Below are 18215 nucleotides of genomic sequence, written 5' to 3'. Positions count from 1 at the left end.
TATCCCAGCCTATCCTCTATCGTATGGTATCCTCTATCCTATCCATTCCTCTATCGTATTCTATTCTCTATCCTATCCTATCCTCTATCCTATCCTATCCTCTATCCTATCCTATCCTCTATCCTGTCCTATCCTCTATCCTATCCTATTCTCTATATAATCTTATCCTCTATACTATCCTGTACTCTATTCTATCCTATCCTCTATCTTATCCTATCCTCTACCATATCCTATCCTCTATCCTATCCTATCCTATCCTATCCTATCCTCTATCCCATAATATCCTCAATCCTATTCAATTCTCTATCCTACCCTCTATCCTATCCTATCCTCTATCGTATCTTATCCTCTATCCCATCCAATTCTCTATCCTACAGTCTATCCTATCTTATCCTCTATCGTATCGTATCCTCTATCCCATCCAATCCTCTATCCTATCATCTATCCTATTCTATCTTATATCCTATCCTATCCTCTATCCTATCCTATCCTCTATCCTGTCCTATCCTCTATCCTATCCTATTCTCTATATTATCTTATCCTCTATACTATCCTGTGCTCTATTCTATCCTATCCTCTACCTTATCCTATCATCTAGCCTATCCTATCCTCTATCCTATCCTATCCTATCCTATCCTCTATCCTATAATATCCTCTATCCTATAATAACCTCAACCCTGTTCAATTCTCTATCCTACCCTCTATCCTATCCTATCCTCTATCGTATCGTATCCTCTATCCTATCCAATCCTCTATCCTATCATCTATCCTATCCTATCCTCAATCCTATCCTATTCTATCCTCTATCCTATCCTATCCTCTATTATATCCTATCCTCTATCATATCCTATCCTCTATCCTATCCTATACTCAATCCTATCCTATCCTCTATCCTATTCTATCCTCTATCCTATCCTATCCTCTGTCCTATCCCATCCTCTATCCTATCCTATCCTCTATCCCATCCAATTCTCTATCCTACACTCTATCCTATCTTATCCTCTATCGTATCGTATCCTCTATCCTATCCAATCCTCTATCCTATCATCTATCCTATTCTATCCTATATCCTATCCTATCCTCTATCCTATCCTATCCTCTATCCTATCCTATCCTCTATCCTGTCCTATCCTCTATCCTATCCTATTCTCTATGTTATCTTATCCTCTATACTATCCTGTGCTATATTCTATCCTATCCTCTATCTTATCCTATCATCTACCCTATCCTATCCTCTATCCTATCCTATCCTATCCTATCCTCTATCCTATCCTATCCTATCCTATCCTCTATCCTATAATATCCTCAATCCAATTCAATTCTCTATCCTACCCTCTATCCTATCCTATCCTCTATCGTATCGTATCCTCTATCCTATCCAATCCTCTATCCTATCATCTATCCTATCCTATCCTCAATCCTATCCTATTCTATCCTCTATCCTATCCTATCCTCTATTATATCCTATCCTCTACCATATCCTATCCTCTATCCTATCCTATCCTATCCTATCCTCTATCCCATAATATCCTCAATCCTATTCAATTCTCTATCCTACCCTCTATCCTATCCTATCCTCTATCGTATCGTATCCTCTATCCTATCCAATCCTCTATCCTATCATCTATCCTATCCTATCCTCAATCCTATCTTATTCTATCCTCTATCCTATCCTATCCTCTATTATATCCTATCCACTATCCTATCCTATCCTCTATCCTATCCTATCCTCAATCCTATCCTATCCTCTATCCTGGCATATCCTCTATTATATCCTATTCCCTATATTATCTTATCCTCTATCCTATCCTATCCTCTATCCTATCCTATCCTCTATCCTATCCTATCCTCTATCCTATCCTATCCTCTATCCTATCCTATCCTCTATCCTATCATATCCTCTATCCTATCCTATCCTCTATCCTATCCTATCCTATCCTATCCTCTATCCCATAATATCTTCAATCCTATCCAATCCTCTATCCTATCCTCTATCCTATCCTATCCTCAATCCTATCCTATCCTCTATCCTAGCTTATCATATCCTCTATCCTATCCTATCCTCTATCCTATCCTATCATCTATCCTATCCTATCCTCTATCCTGTCCTATCCTCTATCCTATCCTATTCTCTATATTATCTTATCCTCTATACTATCCTGTACTCTATCCTATCCTATCCTCCATCATGTCCTATCCTCTATCCTATCCTATTCTCTATATTATCTTATCCTCTATACTATCCTGTACTCTATCCTATCCTATCCTCAATCCTATCCTATCCTCTATCCTATCCTATCCTATCCTCTATCCTGTCCTATCCTCTATCCTATCCTATTCTCTATGTTATCTTATCCTCTATACTATCCTGTGCTATATTCTATCCTATCCTCTATCTTATCCTATCATCTACCCTATCCTATCCTCTATCCTGTCCTATCCTCTATCCTATCCTATTCTCTATATTATCTTATCCTCTATACTATCCTGTACTCTATTCTATCCTATCCTCTATCTTATCCTATCCTCAATCCTATCCTATCCTCCATCGTATAATATCCTCTATCCTATCGTCTATCCTATCCTATCCTCTATCCTATCCGATCCTCAATCCTATCCTATCCTCTATCCTATCCTATCCTCTATCCTATCCAATTCTCTATCTTACCCTCTATCCTAGCCTATCCTCTATCGTATGGTATCCTCTATCCTATCCAATCCTCTATCCCATCATCTACCCTACCCTATCCTCTATCTTATCCAATCCTCTACCCTATCCTATCCTCTATCCTATCCTATCCTCTATCCTATCCTATCCTCTGTCCTATCCTATCCTCTATCCTATCCTATCCTCTATCCTATGATATCCTCTATCCTATCCAATCCCTTATCCTATCGTCTATCCTATCCTATCCTCTATAATATCGTATCCTCCATCCTATAATATCATATATCCTATTCTATCCTCTATCGTATTGTGTCCTCTATCCTATTCAATTCTCTATCCTACCCTCTATCCCAGCCTATCCTCTATCGTATGGTATCCTCTATCCTATCCATTCCTCTATCGTATTCTATTCTCTATCCTATCCTATCCTCTATCCTATCCTATCCTCTATCCTATCCTATCCTCTATCCTGTCCTATCCTCTATCCTATCCTATTCTCTATATAATCTTATCCTCTATACTATCCTGTACTCTATTCTATCCTATCCTCTATCTTATCCTATCCTCTACCATATCCTATCCTCTATCCTATCCTATCCTATCCTATCCTATCCTCTATCCCATAATATCCTCAATCCTATTCAATTCTCTATCCTACCCTCTATCCTATCCTATCCTCTATCGTATCTTATCCTCTATCCCATCCAATTCTCTATCCTACAGTCTATCCTATCTTATCCTCTATCGTATCGTATCCTCTATCCCATCCAATCCTCTATCCTATCATCTATCCTATTCTATCTTATATCCTATCCTATCCTCTATCCTATCCTATCCTCTATCCTGTCCTATCCTCTATCCTATCCTATTCTCTATATTATCTTATCCTCTATACTATCCTGTGCTCTATTCTATCCTATCCTCTATCTTATCCTATCATCTAGCCTATCCTATCCTCTATCCTATCCTATCCTATCCTATCCTGTATCCTATAATATCCTCTATCCTATAATAACCTCAACCCTGTTCAATTCTCTATCCTACCCTCTATCCTATCCTATCCTCTATCGTATCGTATCCTCTATCCTATCCAATCCTCTATCCTATCATCTATCCTATCCTATCCTCAATCCTATCCTATTCTATCCTCTATCCTATCCTATCCTCTATTATATCCTATCCTCTATCATATCCTATCCTCTATCCTATCCTATACTCAATCCTATCCTATCCTCTATCCTATTCTATCCTCTATCCTATCCTATCCTCTGTCCTATCCCATCCTCTATCCTATCCTATCCTCTATCCCATCCAATTCTCTATCCTACACTCTATCCTATCTTATCCTCTATCGTATCGTATCCTCTATCCTATCCAATCCTCTATCCTATCATCTATCCTATTCTATCCTATATCCTATCCTATCCTCTATCCTATCCTATCCTCTATCCTGTCCTATCCTCTATCCTATCCTATTCTCTATGTTATCTTATCCTCTATACTATCCTGTGCTATATTCTATCCTATCCTCTATCTTATCCTATCATCTACCCTATCCTATCCTCTATCCTATCCTATCCTATCCTATCCTCTATCCTATCCTATCCTATCCTATCCTCTATCCTATAATATCATCAATCCAATTCAATTCTCTATCCTACCCTCTATCCTATCCTATCCTCTATCGTATCGTATCCTCTATCCTATCCAATCCTCTATCCTATCATCTATCCTATCCTATCCTCAATCCTATCCTATTCTATCCTCTATCCTATCCTATCCTCTATTATATCCTATCCTCTACCATATCCTATCCTCTATCCTATCCTATCCTATCCTATCCTCTATCCCATAATATCCTCAATCCTATTCAATTCTCTATCCTACCCTCTATCCTATCCTATCCTCTATCGTATCGTATCCTCTATCCTATCCAATCCTCTATCCTATCATCTATCCTATCCTATCCTCAATCCTATCTTATTCTATCCTCTATCCTATCCTATCCTCTATTATATCCTATCCACTATCCTATCCTATCCTCTATCCTATCCTATCCTCAATCCTATCCTATCCTCTATCCTGGCATATCCTCTATCCTATCCTATTCCCTATATTATCTTATCCTCTATCCTATCCTATCCTCTATCCTATCCTATCCTCTATCCTATCCTATCCTCTATCCTATCCTATCCTCTATCCTATCCTATCCTCTATCCTATCATATCCTCTATCCTATCCTATCCTCTATCCTATCCTATCCTATCCTATCCTCTATCCCATAATATCTTCAATCCTATCCAATCCTCTATCCTATCCTCTATCCTATCCTATCCTCTATCCTGTCCTATCCTCTATCCTATCCTATTCTCTATATTATCTTATCCTCTATACTATCCTGTACTCTATCCTATCCTATCCTCTATCCTATCCGATCCTCAATCCTATCCTGTCCTCTATCCTATCCTATCCTCTATCCTATCCAATTCTCTATCTTACCCTCTATCCTAGCCTATCCTCTATCGTATGGTATCCTCTATCCTATCCAATCCTCTATCCCATCATCTATCCTACCCTATCCTCTATCTTATCCAATCCTCTACCCTATCCTATCCTCTATCCTATCCTATCCTCTATCCTATCCTATCCTCTGTCCTATCCTATCCTCTATCCTATCCTATCCTCTATCCTATGATATCCTCTATCCTATCCAATCCCTTATCCTATCGTCTATCCTATCCTATCCTCTATAATATCGTATCCTCCATCCTATAATATCATATATCCTATTCTATCCTCTATCGTATTGTGTCCTCTATCCTATTCAATTCTCTATCCTACCCTCTATCCCAGCCTATCCTCTATCGTATGGTATCCTCTATCCTATCCATTCCTCTATCGTATTCTATTCTCTATCCTATCCTATCCTCTATCCTATCCTATCCTCTATCCTATCCTATCCTCTATCCTGTCCTATCCTCTATCCTATCCTATTCTCTATATAATCTTATCCTCTATACTATCCTGTACTCTATTCTATCCTATCCTCTATCTTATCCTATCCTCTACCATATCCTATCCTCTATCCTATCCTATCCTATCCTATCCTATCCTCTATCCCATAATATCCTCAATCCTATTCAATTCTCTATCCTACCCTCTATCCTATCCTATCCTCTATCGTATCTTATCCTCTATCCCATCCAATTCTCTATCCTACAGTCTATCCTATCTTATCCTCTATCGTATCGTATCCTCTATCCCATCCAATCCTCTATCCTATCATCTATCCTATCCTATCCTCAATCCTATCCTATTCTATCCTCTATCCTATCCTATCCTCTATTATATCCTATCCTCTATCATATCCTATCCTCTATCCTATCCTATACTCAATCCTATCCTATCCTCTATCCTATTCTATCCTCTATCCTATCCTATCCTCTGTCCTATCCCATCCTCTATCCTATCCTATCCTCTATCCCATCCAATTCTCTATCCTACACTCTATCCTATCTTATCCTCTATCGTATCGTATCCTCTATCCTATCCAATCCTCTATCCTATCATCTATCCTATTCTATCCTATATCCTATCCTATCCTCTATCCTATCCTATCCTCTATCCTATCCTATCCTCTATCCTGTCCTATCCTCTATCCTATCCTATTCTCTATGTTATCTTATCCTCTATACTATCCTGTGCTATATTCTATCCTATCCTCTATCTTATCCTATCATCTACCCTATCCTATCCTCTATCCTATCCTATCCTATCCTATCCTCTATCCTATCCTATCCTATCCTATCCTCTATCCTATAATATCCTCAATCCAATTCAATTCTCTATCCTACCCTCTATCCTATCCTATCCTCTATCGTATCGTATCCTCTATCCTATCCAATCCTCTATCCTATCATCTATCCTATCCTATCCTCAATCCTATCCTATTCTATCCTCTATCCTATCCTATCCTCTATTATATCCTATCCTCTACCATATCCTATCCTCTATCCTATCCTATCCTATCCTATCCTCTATCCCATAATATCCTCAATCCTATTCAATTCTCTATCCTACCCTCTATCCTATCCTATCCTCTATCGTATCGTATCCTCTATCCTATCCAATCCTCTATCCTATCATCTATCCTATCCTATCCTCAATCCTATCCTATTCTATCCTCTATCCTATCCTATCCTCTATTATATCCTATCCACTATCCTATCCTATCCTCTATCCTATCCTATCCTCAATCCTATCCTATCCTCTATCCTGGCATATCCTCTATCCTATCCTATTCCCTATATTATCTTATCCTCTATCCTATCCTATCCTCTATCCTATCCTATCCTCTATCCTATCCTATCCTCTATCCTATCCTATCCTCTATCCTATCCTATCCTCTATCCTATCCTATTCTCTTTATTATCTTATCCTCTATACTATCCTGTACTCTATTCTATCCTATCCTCTATCCTATCCTATCCTCTATCCTATCCAATTCTCTATCTTACCCTCTATCCTAGCCTATCCTCTATCGTATGGTATCCTCTATCCTATCCAATCCTCTATCCCATCATCTATCCTACCCTATCCTCTATCTTATCCAATCCTCTACCCTATCCTATCCTCTATCCTATCCTATCCTCTATCCTATCCTATCCTCTGTCCTATCCTATCCTCTATCCTATCCTATCCTCTATCCTATGATATCCTCTATCCTATCCAATCCCTTATCCTATCGTCTATCCTATCCTATCCTCTATAATATCGTATCCTCCATCCTATAATATCATATATCCTATTCTATCCTCTATCGTATTGTGTCCTCTATCCTATTCAATTCTCTATCCTACCCTCTATCCCAGCCTATCCTCTATCGTATGGTATCCTCTATCCTATCCATTCCTCTATCGTATTCTATTCTCTATCCTATCCTATCCTCTATCCTATCCTATCCTCTATCCTATCCTATCCTCTATCCTGTCCTATCCTCTATCCTATCCTATTCTCTATATAATCTTATCCTCTATACTATCCTGTACTCTATTCTATCCTATCCTCTATCTTATCCTATCCTCTACCATATCCTATCCTCTATCCTATCCTATCCTATCCTATCCTATCCTCTATCCCATAATATCCTCAATCCTATTCAATTCTCTATCCTACCCTCTATCCTATCCTATCCTCTATCGTATCTTATCCTCTATCCCATCCAATTCTCTATCCTACAGTCTATCCTATCTTATCCTCTATCGTATCGTATCCTCTATCCCATCCAATCCTCTATCCTATCATCTATCCTATCCTATCCTCAATCCTATCCTATTCTATCCTCTATCCTATCCTATCCTCTATTATATCCTATCCTCTATCATATCCTATCCTCTATCCTATCCTATACTCAATCCTATCCTATCCTCTATCCTATTCTATCCTCTATCCTATCCTATCCTCTGTCCTATCCCATCCTCTATCCTATCCTATCCTCTATCCCATCCAATTCTCTATCCTACACTCTATCCTATCTTATCCTCTATCGTATCGTATCCTCTATCCTATCCAATCCTCTATCCTATCATCTATCCTATTCTATCCTATATCCTATCCTATCCTCTATCCTATCCTATCCTCTATCCTATCCTATCCTCTATCCTGTCCTATCCTCTATCCTATCCTATTCTCTATGTTATCTTATCCTCTATACTATCCTGTGCTATATTCTATCCTATCCTCTATCTTATCCTATCATCTACCCTATCCTATCCTCTATCCTATCCTATCCTATCCTATCCTCTATCCTATCCTATCCTATCCTATCCTCTATCCTATAATATCCTCAATCCAATTCAATTCTCTATCCTACCCTCTATCCTATCCTATCCTCTATCGTATCGTATCCTCTATCCTATCCAATCCTCTATCCTATCATCTATCCTATCCTATCCTCAATCCTATCCTATTCTATCCTCTATCCTATCCTATCCTCTATTATATCCTATCCTCTACCATATCCTATCCTCTATCCTATCCTATCCTATCCTATCCTCTATCCCATAATATCCTCAATCCTATTCAATTCTCTATCCTACCCTCTATCCTATCCTATCCTCTATCGTATCGTATCCTCTATCCTATCCAATCCTCTATCCTATCATCTATCCTATCCTATCCTCAATCCTATCCTATTCTATCCTCTATCCTATCCTATCCTCTATTATATCCTATCCACTATCCTATCCTATCCTCTATCCTATCCTATCCTCAATCCTATCCTATCCTCTATCCTGGCATATCCTCTATCCTATCCTATTCCCTATATTATCTTATCCTCTATCCTATCCTATCCTCTATCCTATCCTATCCTCTATCCTATCCTATCCTCTATCCTATCCTATCCTCTATCCTATCCTATTCTCTTTATTATCTTATCCTCTATACTATCCTGTACTCTATTCTATCCTATCCTCTATCTTATCCTATTATCTACCCTATCCTATCATCTATCTTATCCTATCCTCTACCCTATCCTATCCTCTATCGTATACTATCCTCTATAATATCGTATTCTCCATCCTATAGTATCATATATCCTATCCTATCCTCTATCCTATCCTCTATCCTATCCTCTATCCTATCCTATATCCCATCCTATCGTCTATCCTATCCTATCCTCTATCCTATCCTATCCTCTACACTATCCTATCCTATCCTATCCTATCCTCTATCCCATAATATCCTCAATCCTATCCAATCCTCTATCCTATCCTCTATCCTATCCTCTATCCTATCCTAACCTCTATCCTATCCTATTCTCTATCCTATCCTATCCTCAATCCTATGCTATCCTCAATCCTATCCTATCCTCTAGCCTATCCTATCCTCAATCCTATACTATCCTCTATACTAGCATATCATATCCTCTATCCTATCCTATCATATCTTCTATCCTATCCTATCCTCTATCTTATCCTATACTCTACCCTATCCTATCCTCTATCCTATACTATCCTCTATAATATCGTATCCTTCATCCTATAGTATCATATATCCTATCCTATCCTCTATCCTATCCTATCCTCTATCCTATCCTATCCTATCCTATCCTATCCTCTATGCTAGCCTATTATATCCTCTATCCTATCCTATTCTCTATCCTATCCTACCCTCTATCCTACCCTATCCTCTATCGTATCGTATCCTCTATCCCATCCAATCCTCTATCCTATCATCTATCCTATCCTATCCTCAATCCTATCCTATCCTCTATCTTATCCTATCCTCTACCCTATCCTATCCTCTATAATATCGTATCCTCCATCCTATAGTATCATATATCCTATCCTATCCTCTATCCTATCCTATCCTCTATCCTATCCTATCATCTATCCTATCCTATCCTCTATCCTATCCTATCCTCTATCCTATCCTATCCTCAATCCTATCCTATTCTATCCTCTATCCTATCCTATCCTCTATTATATCCTATCCACTATCCTATCCTATCCTCTATCCTATCCTATCCTCAATCCTATCCTATCCTCTATCCTATTCTATCCTCTATCCTATCCTATCCTCTGTCCTATCCCATCCTCTATCCTATCCTATCCTCTATCGTATGTTATCCTCTATCCCATCGAATTCTCTATCCTACCCTCTATGCTATCTTATCCTCTATCGTATCGTATCCTCTATCCTATCCAATCCTCTATCCTATCCTATCCTCTATCCTGTCCTATCCTCTATCCTGTCCTATCCTCTATCCTATCCTATTCTCTATATTATCTTATCCTCTATACTATCCTGTGCTCTATTCTATCCTATCCTCTATCTTCTCCTATCATCTACCCTATCCTATCATCTATCCTATCCTATCCTATCCTATCCCCTATCCTATAATATCCTCAATCCTATTCAATTCTCTATCCTACCCTCTATCCTATCCTATCCTCTATCGTATCGTATCCTCTACCCTATCCAATCCTCTATCCTATCATCTATCCTATCCTATCCTCAATCCTATCCTATCCTCTATCCTATCCTATACTCTATCATGTCCTATCCTCTACCCTATCCTATCCTCTATCGTATCCTATCCTCTACCCTATCCTATCCTCTATAATATCGTATCCTCCATCCAATAATATCATATATCCTATCCTATCCTCTATCCTATCCTATCCTATCCTATCCTCTATCCTATCCTATCCCCTATCCTATCCTATCCTCTATCCTATCCTATCCTCTGTCCTATCCTATCCTCTATCCTATCCTATCCTCTATCGTATCGTATCCTCTATCCCATCCAATTCTCTATCCTACCCTATATCCTATCCTACCCTCTATCCTATACTATCCTCTATAATATCGTATCCTCCATCCTATAATATCATATATCCTATCCTACCCTCTATCCTATCCTATCCTCTATCCTATCCTATCCTCTAACCTATCCTATCCTCTATCCTATCCTATCCTCTATCCTATCCTATCCTCTATCCTATCCTATCCTATCCTATCCTCTATCCCATTGGAAAATTGGGCTGTTCGTTTTCACGAAGAAATTATGCGCGCGTTTGTGTCAAATAGAATTTATTTTAAACTTGACAATTGCCCTGTCACCGGCCGAACTAACCTTGGGTGACTAGTTAAATTGGATACAATGAATTGTAGCGGTGGTACGGTATAGCGCGATTACTGACTCTGATTCTGAAGCTGACTTTTTCGGATGCGAACTTTGCCGATTCTGCCGCTCTGCTCCGAGGCCCGCTTACTCGTCACCTCGGTGGTGACGCGATTTTTTGGCCATGGGCCCGTTTTCGGGGGAAGAATCATCCCCATTCGTTGATTTGACTTGAGGGCGGAGGTTCTTCTGAAACAGCCCTCACCGGTGGAGGAGGAAGTCCCCACCTCAAGTCAATAAGGGAGAATTCCCAAAATGCGCGATTTATGGGACCCCGGAGCAGCGCGACGAAGGCCTGAGTGGCCCATGTACGCCGTGCTAGCCAAGTGGCTAGCAGCTAATTTATTGCCCCTTGGCCGAGGTCCGGTGACGAAGACCAAGGGCTGGAAAAAATGTGCGTTTACTGTCTCTGGTTTTCGTCCGTTTGACGAAACCCAGAGACACGGTTATTGGGGTTGTAGCGCAACCCGAGCGTGCCTCGCGTCGTGCGGAAGAGGATTTACGACCCCTTGTCCGCCGCGTGTAGTGGGCCATAAGGCCCGCTGTGTCCGAATCCGGAACCCTCAAGTACCTCGCGGACGGTACACGGTATGAGGGTCGCACGGATTGACTTATGGCCACTTTTCCAATGCCATCAGCTCGAATCCTCAAGCGCCTCGCGTGCGGCAACTCAAGGATTAGCATTCTTCGTGATTAGTCGAAGGACGGACAAAAATCGGAAAAGGGCTTAGTCACGCATGTGTATTTTTTGGGTGAAAGAGCATGCTCCGTGCAGCTGTAACATCCTCGCTTGCGTTACGGCCGGAAATGCGAGGATTCACGGTACTTTTGTCTGCAAGGGATCGAACATGCTCCCCCCGTTGAATGGCACTGTCATTCAATAGCGAAAGTATGCGCGATTTGAAATTATAATGGCAGGAACGGAATTGCCCGGTAAAATAAGCGCGAAGTAATCGAAACGTAATATACTAGGACTATATATAGATATATACATATAAAAAAAAGAACACCCACAAAAAAATAAACATAATGAAGTCAACGCGAATATAACTATATCGATAGTAACAAAAATATAACTTACGCAAATTAATTATATGAAGAATAGAACGCGATAAGGTGACAGAATTAGGTCTCGATGGGAAGAGGCGCGAGTTTCTTAACATTACGTTTGCACAAGCCGTTTACTGTCTTGACGGTAACTGCGCGAATGATGTCATCTTGGCCCGGATGAACTTCCACGATGCGTCCGAGACTCCAATGGGATGGTGGAAGGTGATCGTCCTTCAAGATGACGATGGTTCCCTTGTTCATCTCGTGGGATCCTTTGGTCCATTTTGCGCGTACATTCAGGTGGTTTATGTATTCTTTGGACCACCTGATCCAGAAGTCGTGTTTCACCTTCTGGATGTGTTGCCATTTGGACAACCGATTGCTGGAGGTCTCGTTGAAATTGACCTCGGGTAAGCTTGTCATTGCGGAACCAATCAAAAAATGGCCGGGAGTGAGAGCTTGTGGATCGTTGGGATCGGACGAGAGTGGAGTCAACGGGCGGGAATTAAGGATTGCCTCGATTTCCGTCACAAATGTTGCGAATTGCTCATAGGTGAAAAGTTCATCGCCGACTACGCGTTTCAGATGATGTTTAAATGACTTGACCGCAGCCTCCCAGAGCCCGCCGAAATGTGGCGACAAAGCTGGCATGAAGTGCCACGAGATCTCTTTGTCCTCAAGAAATCGACGAACTCTTTTGTCCTCGCGCAGGACTCTGGAGAGCTCGGTCAAGTCATTATTGGCACCGACGAAATTGGTACCATTGTCGGAATATATGTTTTTGCATATTCCGCGGCGCGCGATAAAACGTTTTAATGCAGCGACGAAGGCTTCGGTGGTCATATCGCTAACCACCTCGAGGTGTATGGCCTTAGTGGAGAAACATATAAAAACGGCAACGTAGACCTTTATTTTTGCGCGATTACGAAATTTTCGTTCCTTAATAAAAAATGGGCCGCAGTAATCCACCCCGATGTTGGTGAATGGTCGAGTTTCGGTGACTCTGTCTGCTGGTAAATTACCCATTGTGTATCTTGTCGTAGGTGGATTAACGCGGAAACACTTCACGCAATTTCGCAATATTTTGCGTGTTGTGTTTTTTCCATCGATCGGCCAATATTGTTGTCTGACATTGTACAATGTGGATGTCAGACCCGAATGATGATGTTCGATGTGTGCGTTATGAATGATGAGATTAGTGACGCTATTGTTTTTTGGCAAGAGTATCGGATGTTTCGTTTGGTATGAGAATTTGGAATTTTGGAGACGACCTCCGACGCGTAATATGCCTTTCTCATCGAGAAAGGGACTCAAACAAAGCAATTTGCTTTTGGATGGTAATTCGCTTCCAGTTTTCAGTGCGTGTATTTCCTCCGAAAATGAATGTTGTTGAATTAACGTGAGAATTCTTTCATTTGCGAGGTGTATTTCCTCTACCGAAAGCGGTCCGATACAGCGATTTCTATTTGTAAACCGTAGACAATAGGCGATTACCCTACGCAGACGCTTGATACAGGAAAATCTCTGTAAGATTTCATTGGCGTTTATGACGGACGAAGCAAAACAAGTGACTTTGCGTAATTCGGGAATTTCCTTGGGAGATTCAAAGCGCGATTCTGGCCAAACTGATTCGTCGAGTCCGAGCCAATCCGGACCGAATTGCCAAAAACTATTGTCGATTAATTCCTTGGCCGTGATGCCGCGTGACAATAAATCCGCGGGATTATCGGAAGTGCGAACATGTCGCCAATTCTTTATGCGCGTTTTGCCTTGTATTTCCGCGACGCGATTCGCCACGAAGGTTTTCAAGGTGCTAGGCGATTTGGCTAACCAATGCAGAACGATAGTTGAATCGGTCCAGAACGTTGTTTTGGATATGGTGTGCGTGAGGGATTCCCGCACTGAGCAATACAATGTCGCGAGTAGGTTCGCTCCGCAGAGCTCAAGACGAGCTAGACTGATGGTTTTTAACGGCGCGACTCTAGATTTTGCGCAAAGCAGCTGCGTTTTGATTTTTCCGGACTGGTTGATGGTGCGAATGTAAATACTAGCTCCGTAAGCGCGTTCACTAGCATCGCAAAATCCATGTAATTCGATGCTCTTTACGGAGCGTTGCGTTATATGTCTGTTGAATTTGACCTTTTCCAATAATTTGAGATTGTTGCGATAGTTTTGCCACTCGTTTTGTATATTCATGGGCAGCGATTCGTCCCAGTCAATCTTTAATTGCCACAGGCGTTGCATCATAATTTTCGCTGTGACGGTTACTGGACCGAGAAGACCCAAGGGGTCGAATATTTTTGCGATAGTCGACAGAATTGCGCGTTTCGTAGGTGAGTTTGGCGAATTTATGTTGACTGAGTAGTGAATAGTGTCGTTGCGCGGATCCCAGGCTACTCCCAAAGTTTTGACGGTCGCGTCCCCGAAGAATTTTGGGTGTATCTGGTCATCTGTAAGACCGGATAACAATTGTGGATCATTCGAGACCCACTGACGGATGTTTAGTTCCCCTTTGTTTAACAAACTGATGATTTGATCGCGTAATTTGATGGCGTCGCGGTATGTGGCGGCACCGGTCAAGAGATCATCCACATAGATGTCCCTTTTAATGACTTCGGATGCCGCTTTATAATTTTGCGATTCATCGTCTGCAAGTTGCTGCAGACATCGTGTGGCTAGATAAGGCGCGGAAGACAGACCAAATGTGACTGTGTTTAGTTGAAAGGTTGAAATTTCGTTTTGCGCGTTTCGCCAAAGAATTCTTTGGTACGGTCTGTCTTCTTCTCGGACGAGAAATTGCCGGTACATTTTCTCGATATCGCCGGTAAGCACAAACGGATGCATTCGGAAGCGTAATAACAGACCGAAGATATCGTCCTGTATTGTAGGACCGGTCAAAAGCGCGTCATTAAGTGACACTCCCGAACTTGATTTTGCCGATCCATCGAATACAACTCGAACCTTTGTGGTTGAGCTGGAGGGTTTGATGACGGCGTGATGCGGTAGGTAGAATCCCTCTGAATTTGCAGGTGATTCTGTTTGAGTTAGATGTCCTAACTCTAGGTATTCGTTTAATACCTTCGCGTATTCCGCCTGCAATTCCGGATTGGTAACGAATCGCCTTTCGAGGGAATGAAATCGTTTCAATGCGCGCGTATAAGTTTCGCCTAGAATTGCTTTTTTCTCGTTAAAAGGGAGCGCGACGACGTATCTCCCTGTTGCGGTACGTGAAACAGTGCGTTTAAAATGGGATTCACAGGCTTCCTCCTCCGGTGTGAGGTGAGAATGCTGTGGCCCTTCCTCGACTTCCCAAAATTTCTTTAGATCGAACTCGGCGTTGTTAAACAAGGTTGTGCGCGAATTTTTGCGGGAAGTGGTCGGTGCACTCCCCCCGATGATCCAACCAAACTGTGATTTTTGTAAAACTAGGTCAGAATCATTCCGAGTAGATAAATTAATTTGACCGATGCTGAAGCACGAGAGTGTCGGTCCCGTACCGATCAGCATGTCGACTGGTGCCGGTTTGTGGAAGTGAGGATCGGCTAATTTTATGTTGTGTGGTATTTGTACCCTTGTGCGATCGATTTGACAATCGGGCAATTGGCCCGCGATTCGTGGTATCACAAAGAATTCCAATGTGCGGTTGAAGTTATTTTGTCTCGAAACTATCTTCGCCTTGACAAGCCGATTCGTTACCGTGTTTAACTCATTTAGCGCCTCGATCGTTACACTTTGTTCGCGCGTTGGTAATCTTAATTTTTTGACCAAACTTTCGGTGATGAAATTCGCGTTTGAACAGGTATCCAGCAAAGTTCTGCACTCGACAGGGTTTTTGTCTAGATCCATTGCGTTGACTATGGCTGTAGCCATTAAACCGTGAGTTGATCCGTCTGTAATTAGTGAGGTGATCTGATTATTTAATTGGTGTGTAACGTCGAAGCGCGTAGTAAGTCAGGATTCGTTGGTCTGTGTGGTTTCTGCGTTTGTTTCGGGATTTGACCGTTCGTGTTTACGCTCCCGATGCAGTCGCGTATTGTGCGGCTCGTTGCATTTTTTGCACCTGCCCCCGTAGCAGGTATCATGCGAATGACCCGGTTTCAGGCAATTTAGGCATAGCTTAGCCTTGCGTGCTAGTTCGATGCGTTTTTCAACCGATCCGTCTAAAAATGTTTTGCATTGGAAAGCCGCGTGATTTCCCGTCTTGCAGATATCACATGATGGTGATCGCTGCTCGGTTACGAAAACTTGCCGACGATTCGACATTGGCGACGATGGTGGAGACGGACGTTTATTGTGCCAGCGGTTATTGGCCTTGGCGCGATTATTATATTGCGGTTTAATGGGTGAGGAATATTGCGTCGGATTTATGTTCGATACTGATTCATAATCTTTACACTGATGCGATGACATGTGTAAAAATTTGAAAATGTCGTTAATTTTGGGCATTTGGGTATCGGCTAACGTGCGTTCCCACGTTTTCCTGGTATCCTTGCCCATTCGCGAAATGACGATGCTCGTAAGGAGATCGTTTGCAATATCCTCCCAACTTCGACCTAAGGCTTGTAGCGATCTTATGTGTAATTGCATGTAATTCACTAGATCTCGGATCGCCTCGGATGACTCGTTTGGCATCGCTGGTGTATCGCGTAAAAGTGCCGCGTGTCGAAGAACCAAAGCGCGTTTGTTGTCGTATATTTCATTAAGATGTTCCCAAGCGGCTGCGTAGTTATCGTCACTAATCGTGAAGGCGCCTATCGCGGTTTCGGCCCTTCCGGATAAAGAAAGCTTCAAGTAATTCAACTTCTGTATGTTGCTGAGACCTTCGTGCGCGTGAATCATGGTCTGGAACGCATCTTTAAAGGTGATCCAGTTTTCAATGCGACCATCGAATTTTGGTAAATTTATTTTGGGTAGGTTTACTGGAAGCGAATTCGGTTTACTGAACGAGGATTCTGTTGGAATTGTATTTTGCGCGATACTGAGTCTTTCGAGTAGTTCAAGCGCGGAGGCGATCACATCGTCGTAGTGATCCGTGATTTCTTCGCGTTGTAACTCCAAATTTTCATGCTCGTCGGAAAGCATCATGAGGTCGTGTTGTTGCTCGTTGAATTTATTGAATAAGCCTTTCAGACGCTCGATTCTTTCGCGAAGCTTAATTCGTTCTTTCGCGGAGTCTTTGTAAAATTCTAGATAGTTAGATAATGTCGTGATCTGGCCTTTGAAATATCTACTTCTATGTTTTAATGCGCGAATTTCGTCATCTTGCACTTGAGCCATTTCGTGAAATCGAGACAGGAAGGAAGACGGAAAGAAAGGGAGTTGATTGATGCGCGATGTGACAAGCCTACCTTGTTGATGGCTTCTTTCGGTCCCTTTGTTCTGGCTTCCTTTCCTGGAGAATCAGCAGGTAGGATGCTCGGCTCCTCAGATCGGTCGTTGATCCTCGTGGTTGGTCGTCCTTTCCCAAAAGGTAGCTTCACTGCGTAGGTGACCCCAATTTGGTTGTACGACTGCGCTGTGGCTTCCGCGAAGATGTTGAACACCGTCAAATGTGACGGATCTCGTTCAATTTAATTGTTTGTCTCACCGCACTCCACTAGATCACTGATCCGGCTCGAAGGACCATGGAAAATTGGGCTGTTCGTTTTCACGAAGAAATTATGCGCGCGTTTGTGTCAAATAGAATTTATTTTAAACTTGACAATTGCCCTGTCACCGGCCGAACTAACCTTGGGTGACTAGTTAAATTGGATACAATGAATTGTAGCGGTGGTACGGTATAGCGCGATTACTGACTCTGATTCTGAA

The 18215-nt window shown here is 41.6% G+C and overlaps 1 protein-coding gene across 1 annotated transcript; it reads right to left on the bottom strand.

Moving 5' to 3' along the window:
* Positions 1 to 12482: 12482 nt before the first annotated feature.
* Positions 12483 to 16277, bottom strand: LOC143363946 (uncharacterized). Its single transcript, XM_076804473.1, has one exon. It carries the CDS (start codon positions 16275 to 16277, stop codon positions 12483 to 12485), a length of 3795 nt encoding a protein of 1264 aa, XP_076660588.1.
* Between the last annotated feature and the right edge of the window lie 1938 nt (positions 16278 to 18215).

This window comes from Halictus rubicundus, unplaced genomic scaffold (assembly GCF_050948215.1).
Source record: "Halictus rubicundus isolate RS-2024b unplaced genomic scaffold, iyHalRubi1_principal scaffold0178, whole genome shotgun sequence".
In the NCBI taxonomy this organism is placed as follows: Eukaryota; Metazoa; Arthropoda; class Insecta; order Hymenoptera; family Halictidae; genus Halictus; species Halictus rubicundus.
Note: the sequence above shows the minus strand (reverse complement) of the source record. Positions and strands in the feature narration are given on the sequence as shown.

Excerpts from the sequence above, each read along its gene's own strand:
- LOC143363946 (XM_076804473.1), bottom strand. The coding sequence starts at position 16,277 with ATGGCTACAGCCATAGTCAACGCAATGGATCTAGACAAAAACCCTGTC.